The sequence below is a fragment of the Aotus nancymaae genome, unplaced genomic scaffold (genome assembly GCF_030222135.1).
Source record: "Aotus nancymaae isolate 86718 unplaced genomic scaffold, 86718_ANA_hifiasm-v0.15.2.pri h1tg000040l, whole genome shotgun sequence".
In the NCBI taxonomy this organism is placed as follows: Eukaryota; Metazoa; Chordata; class Mammalia; order Primates; family Aotidae; genus Aotus; species Aotus nancymaae.
Genome location: NW_026988454.1, coordinates 10,040,261 through 10,058,231, shown reverse-complemented (window position 1 = coordinate 10,058,231; position 17,971 = coordinate 10,040,261). Strand labels below are relative to the sequence as shown.

General features: G+C 41.4%; 1 protein-coding gene across 2 annotated transcripts in view; it reads left to right on the top strand.

Moving 5' to 3' along the window:
• The window catches only part of SNX9 (sorting nexin 9), a 116,072-nt gene that overhangs the window by 61,135 nt on the left and 36,966 nt on the right, over positions 1-17,971 (top strand). For both annotated transcript variants that reach the window (XM_021670141.2, XM_064360513.1), the window contains exons 5-6: positions 11,805-11,976; positions 16,426-16,573. In XM_021670141.2, the coding sequence (XP_021525816.1) occupies positions 11,805-11,976; positions 16,426-16,573 (320 nt within the window). The remainder of the gene's footprint in view (positions 1-11,804; positions 11,977-16,425; positions 16,574-17,971) is intronic.

Sequence of the window (17,971 nt, the reverse complement as noted above, 5' to 3'; positions counted from 1 at the left end):
GAAGGAATCAAGTGGGCCATAAGCTGTGACCACTCACGGTATGTTTTGAGCTTTCGTATACCCTTTGTACACATTTGGTAGAAAGCCAAACAGAAAGCAACTTTAATTAAATATAAGTTACCGTTTTCATTAATTCTCAAACCTAGCCCACCTGCGAGGCCTGATGTAGTTACCGTGGACACAGAGAAGTTGTGGTGCTGTCACCCATCTCTGCCGCTCCACAGTTGCTGTCCTCATGGTCTGTGCAGTGAGAGCTGTTCCTCTTAGGCCATGTCTTAGCTGCTTACTAGGAAACCAGTGAACTGAGTCAGGTCTAACCATGTCATCCAAACAAGCCAGCATTTTTTTTTTGTCGTCAAAAGTAGAGATTTGCTTCTTACTGGTCCAGGTACCCCAAGGATGTCATATGAGGAGCAGAATACAACAAAATAGAAAAATATAACAACCAGAAACAATTATTTTTGTGGTCAGCAGTTGCTAATTAGCATTCTTACTATCTTTAAAAACAATTGATAAAGTAACCTTTTATTGTTACAGAAGCAGTACATATGCATTGTAGAAAATTCAGACTAGCAAACAGAAGAGTATCACATTTCCACACCAACACAGTCACTATTTACACTAGGTGTCTATCTTATTTTCTCTGTGTGAACATGGGTATACACACAAACATACAGCTATAAATTGTATATAAATGGTAATGGTTTACCACCAGTTGTAATCCTTGCCAGAATCAGTAATGTTATTCCGTCCATACTCACTGAGCTAGTTTCATCTAGAAGGTAGCACTTGCCTGTATGAGCTGGAGCTAGTTAATTATGTCGAATTCCAATTTGGAATTCAGGATAGATGGCTAATTCCATTTCTCCTTAATTGCGAGGTTTCAAAGAAGCTGTTTTATAGCTACTACAAATAGTTACCAATGGGCATTCCTGTCTTTCTTTTTTCTGATAGTAGCATGGACCCATGGATTTACATTGATTTAATAATGTGTTTTGGTTTTTTTCTTTGTGCTTAAAGTCATCACCTTTCGGAAGCCCATTCAAGCCAATTGTTCTACCTCATTAATATTTGAAACCTCTCTTGCTCTTACGTAGCGCTAATTCTTTCATCTCTGTCATTACTGGGTCAGCTTAATGTTTGTCTTCATCATGGGTCATATTTTCCTTGCTGCTTTTCATGCCTGATAGGTTTTTTTTTTTTTTTTTGAGGCAGAGTTTCGCTCTTATTACCCAGGCTGGAGTGCAATGGCACGATCTCGGCTCACTGCAACCTCCGCCTCCTGGGTTCAGGCAATTCTCCTGCCTCAGCCTCCTGAGTAGCTGGTATTACAGGCATGCGCCACCATGCCCAACTAATTTTTTATATTTTTAGTAGAGACGGGGTTTCACCATTTGACCAGGATGGTCTCGATCTCTTGACCTCGTGATCCACCCGCCTCGGCCTCCCAAAGTGCTGGGATTACAGGCATGATCATGCCTGATAAGTTTTTATTGGATGCCAGACATTGCAATTTTCACCTTGCTGTATGCTGGATATTTTTGCTTCCGATCAACATTTTTGAGCCTTGTTCTGCGATGTGCCTAAGTTACTTTGAAACCATTGAATGCTTTCAGGTTTTATTTTTGAGCCCAGAGCAACATTTAGCTTAGGGATATTTTTGCCCCTGTCCTGAAACAAATCCTTCTTAGTATTGTACCCGATATCCCATGAATCATGAAGTTTTCCATTTGGGCTGGTGGGAATAGCCCTGTGTGAGGGATTGCAGTCTTAATTCTTTCCTGTTTCTTTTCCTGACCTTGGGTAGTTCCCTCATGAGATGGGCTCATCAGTGCAGATCTGTGGTGCCCTCTGCAGTCTCCAGAGTTCTCTCTGTACGTCTCTGTCTTCCCCAGACTCTGTCTCCTCCCACCACAGAGACCGCCAAGCTTTGTGTGGGTTCATGCCAGCTCCGTGGCCTGGAGAGTCTCTCCAGGCAGTGGACGGCACTTGTAGGCTTACTCCGTCTGTTTCCCATGTCTCAGCATCACTGTTCTTCACTGTCTGGTGTCCAGTGATTTGAATGTGGTTTACTGTATTTCGTCATATTTTTAGTTTTAAATGGAGCATAAACTGGGTCCCTGTTACTCCATCTTTGTTGTCTGCTTTATTTATTAACTGATTTTCAGCTCCAAGTTTATTTTCATCTATCAGGTGAGAATAATACCACCACTTACTCCACAAGAGAGTTGCCCCTGAAAAGGACACCGTCACCCACTATATAAATGTTGTTGGTACTGACTTCCCTGCTGAACAGTTGTGGAATGGGATTTGAAGCCTGGAAGTTGGGCTCCACAGTGGTCCTCTTAATACAGCTGCTGCAGTTTAGCCATGGATTGGCTTCATGGAAGTGTGTCAGTTATCTCTCCTCACAAGTGCTGTATTGTAAGCCAGTTAGACATCTAAGAGCACACACAAGGAGGCACTGGCTTTTGCTACTGAGTTCAAAGACCAGCTGGGCTGTTCTGTTGTTCACAGCTGCGATTGGTAGGACTCATGTGTGACTCTGTGGTTAGCTTCAAGTTGACTAGGTGACTTTGCTCATTTTGGCTGGACTCTCTCACATACATGTCTAATGCCTCTGAAAGCAAAAGGTTCAGAATATTAACTTTTTTTCAAACTTGACTATTTGTATTTTTTCCTCTAGAGTTTGTTTCTCTGGCTGTATGACTTGCATGATACATGTTCCATTCTTTCTGTGCTGCTTATAATTATTTTTAGGGCTTCAGTAATACTGTACTGTGATAGCAAGCAACAGACTTGAGAAAACATCATGCGTTGAAGATAACCCACTGCTACATCATTGGGGCTTTTTGCATGTAGTGTGTTTGTGAGTGAGTGGCATGCTGGTTTTCTGGAGAATTTGGTCCTGCCATGAATGTGCTGGTTAGGTAAAAGCTTTGCCCTGCTCTTTTACTCTTGTTCACTGGGCACCTTTTTTATTTTAAGGTGGATATTTTGGCTCAGATTGGTTGTGTCGAAAGTATCAGCCAGTCACCACCTTCTTCTCCTTCTCCTTCTTTCCTAAATAAGGTAAATTTCAAATTTGAACACAAGAAGAAATAAACATTTAATAAACCCTAACAGTCATCGTTTTTTTCCCAAGTGAAGTGATTGTGTCAGGTAAAGTATCTTACAGGAGCTGCTCTTGGGGCATGGTGACGTGGGATGTGGGATATGTGGGAACTGCAGAGATCATGGGGGTTTACACGGTGGAGGCCTCTTAGCAAGGCTCAGTTGATGAATTTATCCCCCAGGCAGTGAGATCTAATGAAAGGTCTTTAATTCTGTGGATGATTGTGAGTCAGGAGGAGAGTGATACCACAGAGGGGAAAAAAAGAGGGTGAAGACATTGTCCTGTAGAAATTAGAGAGGAAGGGAAGGTATAAGGAAAGAACAGAAGAGGCATCTCAGCATTGGAAACCTGAGTGAAGGGGCTAATGGGATTATCGCAGGACCAAATGTCTGCAGTTGAGAGACAAAGGAGTTGTGGGGATGGAGAGCAAAAATGTGAGACGCTGGGTGCAGTGGCTCACACCTGTAATCCTGGCACTTTGGGAGGCAAAAGTGGGACAGATCAGGAGTTCTAGACCAGCCTGGCCAACATGACAAAACCCATCTCTATTTAAAATATAAAGATTAACAGGGCATGGTGGTGCACACCTGTAATCCCAGCTACTTGGGAGGCTGAGGCAGGAGAATTGCTTGAACCCGGGAGGCGGAGGTTCCAGTGAGCCGAGATTGCACCAGTGCACTCCAGCCTGTCTCAAAAAAAAAAAAAAAAATGTCAGACACCAAAGGATACTTCAGCCAGATTATTGTAGTCAGGTTTGTTACAGTACAGCTTAGATTTTGATCTCAGCATTTAGCAGCAGAAAGTATTTGTGCAAAAGTCCCAAGAATTAGGAGTTGCTATTGTTGACCTTTAAGGTAAAAACAGTCCGGTCTTCTTCCTCTTTTATGTATCTGAAAGGAACAGAATGTTGGCTGGAATAGAAAATATCTTAAGCCTGTTATCATCTCTTCAATTAAAAGTCTCTTTATTAATATGACCTGGCTGTGCAGCCATTTGTAAATATCACTGATTTTTTCCTGCGTAGCATAAACTAATAGGTATATTATTTTATGCTATGTATATTAGCATATATGCGTTACCTATATGCTAAGTAGATTATTAGTAAATCAGATGGGGATTTACTTAAAGAAATGCTAGTCTTTATTCTTTTCTTTATATTTTAGATGGGCCTTCACATGTTAAGATAACCTCTACCGAATGCATACTGTGTGCCAGGTATTGCATTAGATGCTTCTTATGCATTATGTCATTTAGTCCATACAGAAGATAATGTTATTATACCCATTGTGTAAGTGTGGTGACTAAGAGAGCTAAGTAGATTGCCCAAGGCCACACAGCTAGTGGCAAGTGATAAAGCCAGGATTCAAACCCAGTTAGCAGGCTTTAAGCCTAAGTTCTTAACCACTACACCCATGTGGTATAATGATTACTAGACTCAATTTCAACAGCTTCCTGAAGGGATTTAAATTCCACCTAGTGTACTAGGATTCATCTTGCCCCTTTTCATCCCATGTTATATATTTGTACTATGTGCAGCTTTCCTACAGTCACCACACAGCACCACCATGGGCCTGTGTGTCCATCCCTCCCACCCCTCGTGGCCATTCTCAGCCTGTTCTGTGGTCCAGTGGCTCTGCAGTCAAGGTCAAGCCAGTCTACTTTCTGAAGCAATTTAGCTAATGCTGTAAATACTTTGAGTGGACGTGTTTAAATAAGTCTCCTGATATAAAGCCTGAATAAATGTATTTCTTTGTTTGCATTATGAGGAGAGGATGGCTTTTAAATTTGGAATGTTCAGCCAGCAAATTTGTTAGTATATTGCCTCTGGCCCTAAAGGAGCATTTGATTTAGTTGGGGCAGGGGTTATAAAGAGGGTCGAACATAATCATCTACCCCGTAGTGATTACATAGATTTAAATGTGTTCCAGAGACCCGAGCGAACATGCTTTGGGAGTGTATTCATTCAACAGATACTTAGTTTACGAAGCGTTTACCCAGGGCCCCACGTTCACGGGCAGCAGGAGGTGGCAGGTTAGCCTGATGAACACAGCCCTTCCCTGTGTCCTTCTAATGGAGCTCAGAGGAGACTGATTGTATATGTCGATTTTGTTTGTTGCATTTCCCAATGTTTTGCTAAAATTTCAAGCATAGAAAAGTTAAATGAATTTCATAGCGAATAATCATATACCCACCTTCTAGATTTTAACCATTCCCATGTTTCTGCCCTTGCTTTCTCTCATGTTTGCCTATCCCTCCATCTCCTGTGCCTGTCTGTATCCTCCAACTTTTCTGTAGTGAGCTGATTCCACTCTCAGAACTCAGACACTGTTATTTTAAGAGTACTCAGTGTCACATGCTAAAAATTCTTTTTCTCTTTTTTTTTGAGATGGAGTCTCACTCTGTGGCCCAGGCTGGAGTGCAGTGGTATGATTTCGGCTCACTGCAACCTCTGCCTCCCAGGTTCAAGTGATTCTCCTGCTTCAGCCTCCCGAGTAGTTGGGATTACAGGCGCACACCACCACGCCCAGCTAATTTTTGTATTTTTAGTAGAGATGGGGCTTCACCATGTTGGCCAGACTGGTCTCGAACCCTGACCTCAAGTGATCCGCCTGCCTCAACCTCCCAAAATGTTGGGATTACAGGCGTGAGCCACTGTGCCTGGCCAAAAATCTTTTTTTCTGAAGTCACATGCTGAAAATCACTTACTCTGTGATTGACCACAACAAGTGAGTGTTTTAGAAAAGACTTAAGTTAGTATACATTAGGCAAATCTCATTTCCTCATTTTGGTGATTGTTATGAAGGTTAGAGGTGTGACAAAGAGTAAAATGTATTTCATACAAATGATCAAGAACATCACATTGAAAATATTTGAGTGCTTGCCACTTTATGCAAGGCATTTGGAGAATCTTTTGGGGGAAACGTTCTCTAGGTAAGACAGAGCTGTGCCCCTGACTCACTGCGGGGACTGACCGTCAGATTTGCAAATAATGAAGAAAGTAAAAGGAGGTGACTGGATGTCAGCTGGTAGGCTGTGGGAAGGCCAGAGCCCTTTTGATGGGAAAGGACTTTGCTAAATTTACGAAGATGAGTTGTGCAGATAAGAGTACAGTATAGTGTGAGGAACAGCAGAGATGTAGAAAAGTTTGGGGAAATGTGTGAAGTTTGAAGCTTCAGAGTGAAGCTTAATAGCAGGTAGGGAGAATGGGGGATGGATCGCAAGGCAAAGTTGGGACCTGCACTGAAGAAACACTTGATTGAGCCACAAGAAGCTTGAGTTCATTCTAGAGGCAGTGAATGCTAATGAAGGGATTTTAATTACCTGTGATGGACAGTGAGTCAGGAAGAGCTTTTCAAAATAAGGGGTGGAAAGAGAAAGAGGATGAAGATGCTGCTCAGTAGAAGGGAAGAGGAGGGAAAGGTGGAAGGAAAGGACAGAGAGGCGCCGCAGGATGGAAACCTCAGCCCAGGAGTAGCATGAATTTTACCGTGACCAGATGTCTGTAGTTAGGGAACTACCGAGGAGATTTGGGGGTTGAGAGCAAAGAAGTCAGAGACCGATGTATGGGAAGGATGGGTTCAGAGAGAAAGCCTGTGACTGGTTACAGATAGGAGGGGAAGGGACCTGCAGGGCAGGAAAAGACCATCTGCTGAGGGAGTGAATCCCAGGGCCATGACAGAGCTGGATAAAAGATCCCCAGTTGGTAGGGTTTTGAGAAATGTATTATCAGCAGGAGTTGAGTTGAAACAAGATAATGTTCCAGAAAAAAGAAAAAAATCCAAAGAGATAGAAACAAACATACCCACAAGGATTTCATAACCTAGGTAGAGAACTAAGATCATATACTAGTTTGACAATTATTACACACCTGTAAATTATTAACCAAATAATTTTCAAAGAACGATTATTTGTTTCCTAATTAAATGGATTTTGATTTTTTGAGGACAGTTGCTATGAATAGTTTACCTCCAGTTTTTTCCTCCATCTTGACGAAAATCATCCCTGGCCAGTTTGCTAAGACATAACCGTCTTCTGGAAGGCCCCAGCGAACATCACACTTCCTGTTCTAGCTTACAGTCCTGTGTTTATTTGCAGTTTACTTCACTTAGCTTCTTACTTATCTTCTGAATCCAGGCTGCTCACTTCTGAACTCTAGCCTGCGGTTACCCAGCTGGAGAGAGGCAGAGCTGTTTAAATAGAGTTGCAACCTGCTGGGCTCCTGACTGTGGCCCTCCCTCTAAGCCCCTCCATTTCATACCCTGAGGCTGCTGTACCATTGAGAGTCTGTCCTTAGTGTCCCAAACTATAGTACCCCCTTTTCAAGTTCTTATTTGAAAAAACAAAACCTCGTAACTTAAGAGTTTGGAGGACACAGAATGTATTGCTAAATAAAATAGGAGAATAAAACTACATCCCTTAAAGAGAACTATAGAAGGAACGGTTTCTCATAATTGAAGTGTGACTGCCAGGCCCTCAGCACGGTTGCTTTCATTTCCAGCGTCCACTGGAGTCATCTGAGAGTCCATCCCAAAGCCAAATGTCACCTTGTAAGCTGTGTGTTTGAGAAGTCACAGTCTTGTGGATGAAACCTCTTTCTCCTGTTAGTATTTAACATAGAGTAAAATCACAAGTAACTTCAGTTTTTTCCTTAGAGGTATATGGGGCAGTAGAATGATATCATACTTCCACATGAAAAGCATATAGTCTGTTTTTGATGCGTCTGGCACGAGACAGCCAGCTATCTGCCCCGTGTGTCACTGGGTGAAGAGTTAAAACAAACCTGCCACTAGGGTGTCCTACAACATCATTAGGGGCTATATTAGACATGGTGGGTAATTTTCTTGCAAATCTGTGTTTCTTTTTTAACCAGCACTGTGTGTGTGTGTGTGTGTGTGTGTGTGTGTGTGTGTGTGTGACTCAAAGGGGAAAACTTGCTATTTCATGTTACAAAATAGATTCAGTACTGAAATTGTGGAGTGAAAGGCATTAATGATTTTATCCAAATTCAGTAAACAGTGATCAAATGAAAATCAATATTTTAACTCAACATTCTACTATGAAAGTTCAGATTGTTTTAGTTCAAATATTAAGCTGATGCTAAAATTTATACATAAAAATAAGCAGCTAAGAGATGTTATGCTAAAGTATTGATGGTTTTTCTATGAAAGTGTGGTACTAGTACAAATAGATCCCTAAGAAACAAGAGTCCAGATACAGACCTGGATGTGATATGTGATGAAGGCGACATTTCAAATCATGGGGAAAATACAGATTGTTTGCGAAATGGCATTAGCGTGACAGACTGAAGACAAGACGTTCAGCTCGATCCCTGTATTATTTCTTTCTTTTGTTTTTTGAGACAGAGTCTCTCTCGCCTAGTCTCAAGTGCAGTGGCATGATCTCAGCTCACTGCAATCTCCGCCTCCCGGGCTCAAGCAGTTCTCCTGCCTCAGCCTTTCAAGTAGCTGGGATTACAGGCGTCCACCACCATGCCCAGCTAATTTTTATATTTTTAGTAGAGACAGGGTTTCGCCATGTTAGCCAGGATGGTCTCAATCTCTTGACCTCATGATCTGCCCGCCTCAGCCTCCCCAAGTGCTGGGATTACAGGCGTGAGCCACCACGGCCGGCCAATAAATACTTTTTAATAAAATATGAAAGTCCCTTTCTATGTAAGACAAAACCCCTCAGCGTGACAGTTGTCAGACTGTGGGAATGTGACTGCATTCTCCTTGAAAAGCAATTTGACAAAAGCCATCAATTCTGAATACACAGTCACCTTAAGCCTAGCATTTTTTCTTCGGGAAATTTCACATAGATCTTTTGGATTACAGCTTTCATCAAAAGGACCACCAGAATGGCTGATTTTAGAAAGGAGAGGTTTATAGGCAATAACAGTTTGCAGACTGGGAAGAGACCTTCTCCGGTGTGTGCCAAAGAAGGAAGGGGCACTTTGGGCTTTATGCCTCACAGGGTCTGTATCACACTGGAGTCACATCTATTTAGCAGTTTGGGGCAAAGCTATACATATTTATGAGGGGACTCGAGCATGTGCAGTGGGTAAACATATGTAACATACATCCTTGTTTACTTCCAGTTGAGATTTTAGCATTAAAATGAGGTGGAACTGGGCTGTTTATGTGAAAAGGTGAGCTGTAGGACACAGTTTGTGCATAGCCTCAGTGAGCTGCTGAAACTGGCTTTAAGGCCTACAGTTGCTTGTCAGAAAAAAAAAGTTTGTAGACCAGTCCTCTGCCCAGTTAAAGTTATCCTGGTCTGGGTTGTAAATCAGAGTTAGAGGGGTCTGATAGCTCCTGTTCTGAGTGACTTTAGAGCCCTAGTAATTTAGGAAGTTGCTCTGTTTAACCTCAGGGTCCATCTTAGTTGATAAAGGGGTGTCTATTTTGGTCTCTCAGATCACACCTTATTATTTACAGGACCCAAAGACTGAAAACAAGATAAATGAACATCAGCATATACTGGGCAAGTTGTAGGAAATATATACGATGGAATTTTATGGAGACAGTATAAAAGAATATTGTGTCCATATGTGCTGATGTATCTTGGAGAAAGTTTTATGCTGTTAAGAGAAAAAAAAAAAGTACTGAGCAAAAAGTAATAAAATCTAGGCCCACTTGTGTTTAAAAACAAAAAGGATCTCTGTGCATGGGATGTTTGAGTGAATATATACAAGGAATTGTTAGTAGCATGAAACAAAAATTACAGTAGGCCATTGTTTCAGAGTTCCTGCACTAGGCCCAGCAGACCAGACCAAACCAGAACAGAGTTATCTGTGCTAAATCCCCCATCATCAAACTGAAACTTGAAGGAAGCAGATAGGTCCCAAAACAGACTGATTTTTTTTTTTTTTTTGAGAACAGGAGATTCCAGTCTACCTGAGTTAGCATAATAAGGAGTCCCCTCTGCTTTAACCTTACAAAAAAGGAACATAAAGTAAACTGATGTTAACCATCAACTCTTTGTTATTGTTCTCTTTCCTTATTCCCATCTTTAAAAACCCAGATTGTAGGAAGGAGACTGCCCAGATTCAGGAATCTCCAGCAAAAGCCAAGTAGATCTGAAACTAAATGTGTTGTAATTTTGTGTCTTTTGACAGTAGTAGTCATCTAGCATCTTAAGATGTTAGGCATATTTGTCAAATTGCATATCTTTTTACTCTGTTGGAATTGTTTTATTATACCTGTATTACTTTTCAAATTAAAGAACCTACTTAAAAATATCCAGAATCTACAAAGAACTTAAACAAATTTACAAGAAAAAAACAACCCCATCAAAAAGTGGGTGAAGGATATGAACAGACACTTCTCAAAAGACATTCATACAGTCAACAAACATGAAAAAAAGTTCATCATCACTAGTCATTAGAGAAATGCAAATCAAAACCACATTGATATACCATCTCACGCCAGTTAGAATGGGGATCGTTCAAAAATCAGGAGATAATAGATGCTGGAGAGGATGTGCAGAAATAGGAACACTTTTACACCATTGGTGAGAGTGTAAATTAGTTCAATCATTGTGGAAGACAGTGTGGCAATTCCTCAAGGATCTAGGAATAGAAATACCATTTGACCCAGCAATCCCATTACTGGGTATATAATCAAAGGATTATAAATCATTCTATTATAAAGACACATGCACATGTATGTTTATTGTGGCACTGTTCACAATAGCAAAGAGTTGGAACCAACCCAGATGTCCATCAGTGATAGACTGGATAAAGAAAATGTGGCACATGGCATACTATGTAGCCATAAAAAATACACTATGGAATACTATGTAGCCATAAAAAAAAAATGAGTTCATGTCCTTTGCAGGGACATGGATAAAGCTAGAAACCATCATTCTCAGCAAACTGATGCAAGAACAGAAAACCAAACACCCCATGTTCTCACTCATAGTGGGCGTTGAACAATGAGAACACATGGACACAGGGACGCCTGTCAGAGGGTTGGGGGATAGGGGAGGATAGCATTAGGAGAAATACCTAATGTAGATGACAGGGTGATGGATGCAGAAAAACACTGGCACGTGTATATCTCTGTAACAAACCTGCATGTTCTGCACATGTACCCCAGAACTTAAAGTATAATAAAGAAAAATTATTTTTAATAAAAATCTGTGCATTAAGAAAAAGATTGCTATAAAGCAGTTGAAGTGAATGAAATAGGTCTTCATTATCAGCATATGTAATCTCAAACACCTAATGTTGAGTGGGGAAAAAAAAAACTTGCAAAGAGATACATACAGTATGACATCCTTTAAGTCAGTTTCAAAAGTATAAAACAGTTGTTTGTGAATGTGGACATGTGCAGTTGAAGTATGAAAACACATGGGAATGGATACAAGTTTAGAAAAGTTGTAGTTCCTTCTGGAGAGGAAGAAAGAGAGGGCTCCAGCTATGTCTAATAATTTCTCTGTTGCTGTTTTCAAAGTTCCTAAGCAAACATGGCAAAATGTGTTCACATCAGTAAAATTAGGTTGCTGCTGCTTTCTGTGCTTTCCTACGTTTGAAATGAAAATATTATGTATTTAAAGTTGTTTTGAATATATTTCTATTAAATTTTTTAGCAGTCCTGTTCTATTCAGTTGTGTCAGTTCATTATTGAATTGAGTCATGGTTTCCAGAAGTCACAAAACTTCGCCTATTTTTTACCCCTCTCAATAGGTTGGCAGTGGCAATGACCCCTGGTCAGCCTGGAGTGCCTCCAAATCTGGGAACTGGGAGAGCTCAGAAGGCTGGGGGGCCAAGCCAGATGGGGCTGGAGCCCAAAGAAACACAAACACTCCCGACAACTGGGACACTGCCTTCGGCCACCCGCAGGCCTACCAAGGACCAGGTGAGGAGAGGGGTGCAAGGCCCGCCCTGCCCGCCTGTGGCTGAGTGGGAGAGACGGGGAAGACCAAACTGTTTTTGCTGTTCCCACACTCAGCACAACACAGAACACATTGTGACCACAGCGTGGGAGCGGAGGATTGCCCCACACACCAAGCTGCTCCTCAGCGGACACCAACTGGGTGTCCTGCAGTCGCAACACTGTCTATCTGGAGTCGGATCTGGGGGTTCCCACGCCCCCCAGCTTGGGTTCAGTTAATTTGCTGGAGTGCCTCACAGAACTCAGGGAAATGCTTTACTTACTATTATTAATTTATTACAAAGCAAAATTTACAGGATGCAAATAAAGAGCCAGATGAAGAGATGCATAGGGTGAGGCATGGGAAAGGGACGCGGAGCTTTCACGACCCTCGCCCCAGGTGCTCCTACATGTTCAGCTCCCCAGAATCTTTTTCCCTGTAGCTCAAGGATTTTTAGGGTGGCTTCATCACATAGGCTTGTTCAATTGTTTATTTTTTATTTATTTTTTGAGATGGAGTTTCACTCTGGTTGTCCAGGCTGGAGTGCAGTGGCGTGATCTCAGCTCACCACAACCTCCACCTCCCAGGTTCAAGTGGTTCTTTTGCCTCAGCCTCCCGAGTAACTGGGATTATAGTCGCCCACCACCACACCTAGCTAGTTTATTGTATTTTTAGTAGAGGCGAGGTTTCACCATGTTGGCCAGGCTGGTCTCAAACGCCTGACCTCAGGTGATTCACCCACCTCAGCTTCCCAAAGTGGTGGGATTACAGGCGTGAGCCACCACACCCGTCTGGCATGATTGATTATTAACTCAACCTCTTGCCCCTCTTTTCTTCCCAGAGAATGGGAGGTAGAGCTGGAGCTGGAAGTTCCAAGCTTCTGTTCCTGGCTTGGTCCTTCTGGTGACCAACCCCCACCCCACCAAGAGTCACTTTGTTAGAACAAAAGATGATGCCCCTACCACTCGAGAAATTCCAAGGGTTAGGAGGTCTGTGTCAGGAGCCAGGGTCAGAGACCAAATATCAGAACAAAAGATGTACCTAGCACATCTGGCATTCAGGAAGTTACAAGGGTTTTAGGAGCTCTTTGCCAGGAACTGGGGACACAGACCAGATATCTATTTCTTACCTCACAGTACCACTCTGGGTCATTGAGTCAAAAATAGATTTTATTCAAAAGAACTGCTTGCAGTTGCTCTTATTCAGTAATAGCAAACCTGGATCCAAATGTAGATGGTCATTAACCATAAATTTATTTCAGTCTCACTTATCTGTGCGGAGTCACGGGTTCAAACGCTTGCTTGGTAAAGTAAAAGTAAAGCGGGTGGTGGAGGCTGCAGAAGGCCGAGGGCCCCTGCTGTCACCCGAGGATCTCTGCATTTGTAGGGAAGCTGAGCCCGTGTTCTGATCTCCACATCTTCAGAGAGATGACAAGTCTTGGTTATTTGTCACCTTCTCATTTTAACATCTCAGCAGCTAACATATTTGTTTTAAAATCTTGAGCCAGAGACATGTGTATGTGGATGGGAGGTAGCTCATCCTGCTGGTATATCCTCTGCATTCACTGTTTGATCTTTAACTCCTGTTTGACTAGGCTATGAATAGAAATACTAAGGCTGAAGAGAAGTGTATGGAATGGGAAACAATTCGGGATTTAAGGGTATTTATGTCTGTTCTGAAATTAAATAAGAAGATAGTATCCCATGATTTTTGTACGATCCCTGAATCCTGCCTCCTCTGTAATCATATTGGGCCAAAAATTAAATGTCTGTTCTAAACAGCAAGGACCTCACACGTAAACCCAGAGATGGGCGCAGGTCCTGGCTCAAGGCTGGCAGTTGTAGACAGGAGCTGCCTGTCAGCAGGACCAGGGTTGTGGACTGGGTGGAAGCATTGAGAGACTCCTGGCGTCCGGCTTTGTGTCACTTGGCCCAGATCCTTCTCATAGTTTGTTCTTTTCCCATTTGGCATTTGTCTCTCAGCTTCTCCACAGTGGCACTCTTAGGGTCTGCTACTAAAGGACACTCAGGCCATTAGAGTCAGGGAGGAACAAGGAGGACGAGAGCTGACAGCACCTTATCTGCCAGTCCCTTATCTGACACAGGGATTATTGTCAGAATAGTAGCTACTGATGCTGCTTAATTACTTCTTCTCTCTGGTCTTTTTCTCGTTCCCTTTTCTCCCACACCCCAACCCGGTCTTTTGAATATCCTCCTCGTTGCCCTTCTCTCCCCTTTATTCCTTGTGTTAAACATTTGCCTTTCACAGATCTGTCATCCCTTTTGTCCTCCCCAAGCCTCTTGAATTAAAGGGTATTCTGCTTATTTGTAAATTTATAAGACTAGATTTGTCAGTGTATAGGCCTCTAGAAGTCTTTTCTCCTGTGTATCACTTAACATTCTTATAGTCTGCGTTTATCTGAAGTTACCTGGACTGACAGCCTTTTAAAAAAATGATGTGTATTTAAGGTATACAGTAATATTGTAATATACATGTATAGTGAAATTATTACTGCAGTCAAGAACTTAACATATCCCTCACCTTATATGGTTACCTAAGTGCCTCTGTGTGTGTGTGTGTTTGTGTGTGTGTGTGTGTGTGTGTGAGAGAGAGAGAGAAGAGCACCTAAAATCTACTCCGTCAGCAAGTTTCCCACATATAATGCAGTATCATTAACTGTAGTCCTCATACTGTACGTTAACTCTCTAGACTTACCCTACATAACTGCAGCTTTGTACCTTTGACCTACATCTCCCTAGTTTCCCCTCTCCCTGCCCCTGGTAACCATCCTTCTACTCTCTGCTTCTGTAAGTTTTTAAGATTTTTTTAAAGACCTGTTAAAAGTTTCACATGTAAATAAGATCATGCAATATTTTTCTTTCTGTGTCTGGCTTATTTCACTTAACCTGATGTCCTTCAGTTTCATCCATGGTATCACAAATGTCAGGATTTCCTTTTAAGGCTGAATGATATTCCATTTTATGTGTATACTGCGGTTTCTTTATTCATTCATCCATAGACAGACACTTAGGTTGATTCAATATCTTGGCAATTACAAATAATGCTGCATTGGAAATGGGCATGCAGATATCTCTATGAGGTACTGCTCTCATTTCTTTTGCGTATATATCTAGGAGAGGAGTTGCTGGGTCATATGGTAGTTCTATTTGTTACTGTTTGAGCCTCCATACTGTTTTCCATAACAGCTATGCCAATTTACATTTCCATCAAAAGTGTACAAGGGTTCCTTTTTCTTCACACCTTTACCAACACTCGTGATTTCTTGACTTTTTAAATAATAGCCATACAGCCGAGCATGGTGGCTCACGCCTGTAATCTTAGCACTTTGGGAGGTGGAGGCAGGTGGATCACCTGAGCTCAGGAGTTCAAGACCAGCCGGGGCAACATGTTGAAACCCTGTCTCTACTAAAAATCCAAAAAGTGGCTGGGCATAGTGATGGACATCTATAATCCTAGCTACTCTGGAAGCTGAGGCACAAGATCACTTGAACCTGGGAGATGGAAGTTGCAGTGAGCCAAGATTGTGCCACTGGGTGACAGCGAGACTCCATCTCAAATAAATAAAAGCCATCCTAAGAGGTGGGACGTGGTATTTCACTGTGGTTTTGATTTCCATTTCCCTAGTGATTAGTGATGTTGAGTGCCTTTTCATAGACCTCTTGGCCATTTTTTTTTGTCTTTGGGAAAATGTCAATTTGGGTCCTTTGTCCATTTTTTAACTGAGCTTTTTTATTTTTTTGCTATTGAGTTTTGCAAGTTCCTTGTGTGTTTTGAATATTAACATGTCATCAGATGCATGCATGGTTCACAAACATATTCTCCCAGCCCATAGGCTGCCTTTTCATTTTGATCGTCTCCTTTGCTGCTCAGAAGCTTTTTCGTTTCACATAGTCCCGCTTGTTTTTGACTTTGTTTCCTGTGCTTTTAGTGTGGTATTCAAAAAACAGTTGCCAAGGCCAGTGTCAAGGACCTTTTCCCCTGTTTCCTTCTAGGAGTTTTATAGTTTCAGGTCTTACATTTAGGGCTAGAATCTGTTTGAAGTTGATTTTTGTGTATGGTGTAAGACAAAGGTCCAGTTTTATTCTTTTGCATGTGGTTATCTGGTTTTCCCAGAACCACTTATTAAAGAGACGGTCCTTTCTCCATTGTGTCATCTTGGTGCCCTTGTCAAAAATTAATCTGACAGCCCTCTTTAAGTTGCTTCTGATTTGTCTTTTGCACTAAAAGAATCTGTAATTCAAGCCTTAAAATTGACTAATAGGCTTTACTCTTAATATCCATGTTATGCCCCTATACTATAACCTTTTCTCCATCAAAAAAAATTGATTTGCCTAGTAGGTAATTATCAGAAAAGTAATTTTATTTTTATTTTGGTCTTTTTTTAACTAATAGTCTTCCATTTTCACCTGTAGCAACTGGTGATGATGATGACTGGGATGAAGACTGGGATGGGCCCAAGTCCTCTTCCTACTTTAAGGATTCAGAATCAGCTGACACAGGTGGCGTTCAACGAGGAAACAGTCGTGCTAGTGCCTCGTCCATGAAAATTCCCCTTAACAAGTAAGTTTACAGGGGAGCCAGGGAACCAGGGGTTAATACAAAGTATGTACCAAACAAAGAGACAGCTGGCTTTTTCCCTTTCTAGTAATCTCATAAGTTTTGGATATGATTTGGTTATTTTTATTTGGATTTTAACTTAGAAGCTTACTTAAAAAGAAAATATTTTTATTTTACAAGAGAAATATTTATTTTATTTAATGATTTCCCAAATTGTTTTCATTACTTACACCTTGATCAATTTATGACATACTAAGGTTTCATTGCTAATGTCACAGGAAAGCTAAAAAATAATAACTCTTTTAAATGTTTTACTATTTTATTCATCACTTGCTATGTGCCAGGCATTGTGCAAAATGGTTTGTATGCATTCGCATGTAACCCTCATATCCCTTTGTGGTACATGAAACCCGTTTTACTGCGGACAAACTGATGCCCAGAGAGACGCACCCAAGTGTTCCAGTCAGGAAGCCAGGCCCTCAGGCACCAAAGCACGTGTTCTTAGCTCCTGTGCCTAAAAATGTGGTCAAGAGCTTTGTTTTAGCTTAGGTTTCTCTTAGATTTAAAACAAAAAAAAGTGGTGTTGTTTTGTTTTGTTTTGAGACAGGTGTCTCACTCTATCACCCAGGCTGAAGTGCCGTGGTGTGATCTTGGCTCACTAAACTTCCACCTCCCAGGTTCAAGCGATTAGTGTGCCTCATCCACCCGAGTAGCTGGGATTACAACCCCGTGCTACCGTGCCCGGCTAATTTTTGTATTTTTAGTAGAGACAAAGTTTCACCATGCTGGCCAGGCTGCTCTCAAACTCCTGGCCTCAAGTGATTTGCCCGTCTCTGCCTTCCAAAGTGCTGGGATTACAGGCTTGAGCCACTACAGCTAGCCAGAAAAAAAAGTTTTTAACAGTACTTGTAGATACCCTACTTAACAGGAAAGCATGTGGACACCAGTGACCATGGATATAGCACTGTAGGATTCTTTGGAGAGACCTAAATAAGGCTGTAGTTTATGCCAGTGTAGCTTGAAGGAGATGTATTAATAATTTATGACTTCCATCAGAATCTTCAAGTGCTCTTCTTCCAGTAGTTATGTTTAGTTTATTTTTCAAAATTACTAATACTTTTTTCCAATATTCCAAGTTCATGACTCAAAGCAGATATCAAAGAATATTAATCTGTGTCTGGAAAAATTAAACACATAACGATATCTAAATAAACATCTATTTAAACATCAGGATCTAGGTCTAGATCTAGTGTAATCAGTTCTACAAGTTTTCCAAAGTAAATTGAAATAGCTTCAGGTGATTAAATGAGTTCTGTTTTGACTGCACACTTTTTGCTGCCTCCTACCCAGTTTCTTCCATTATATATTTTCATGCTTAATTGTATGCATAGTAAAATTAGT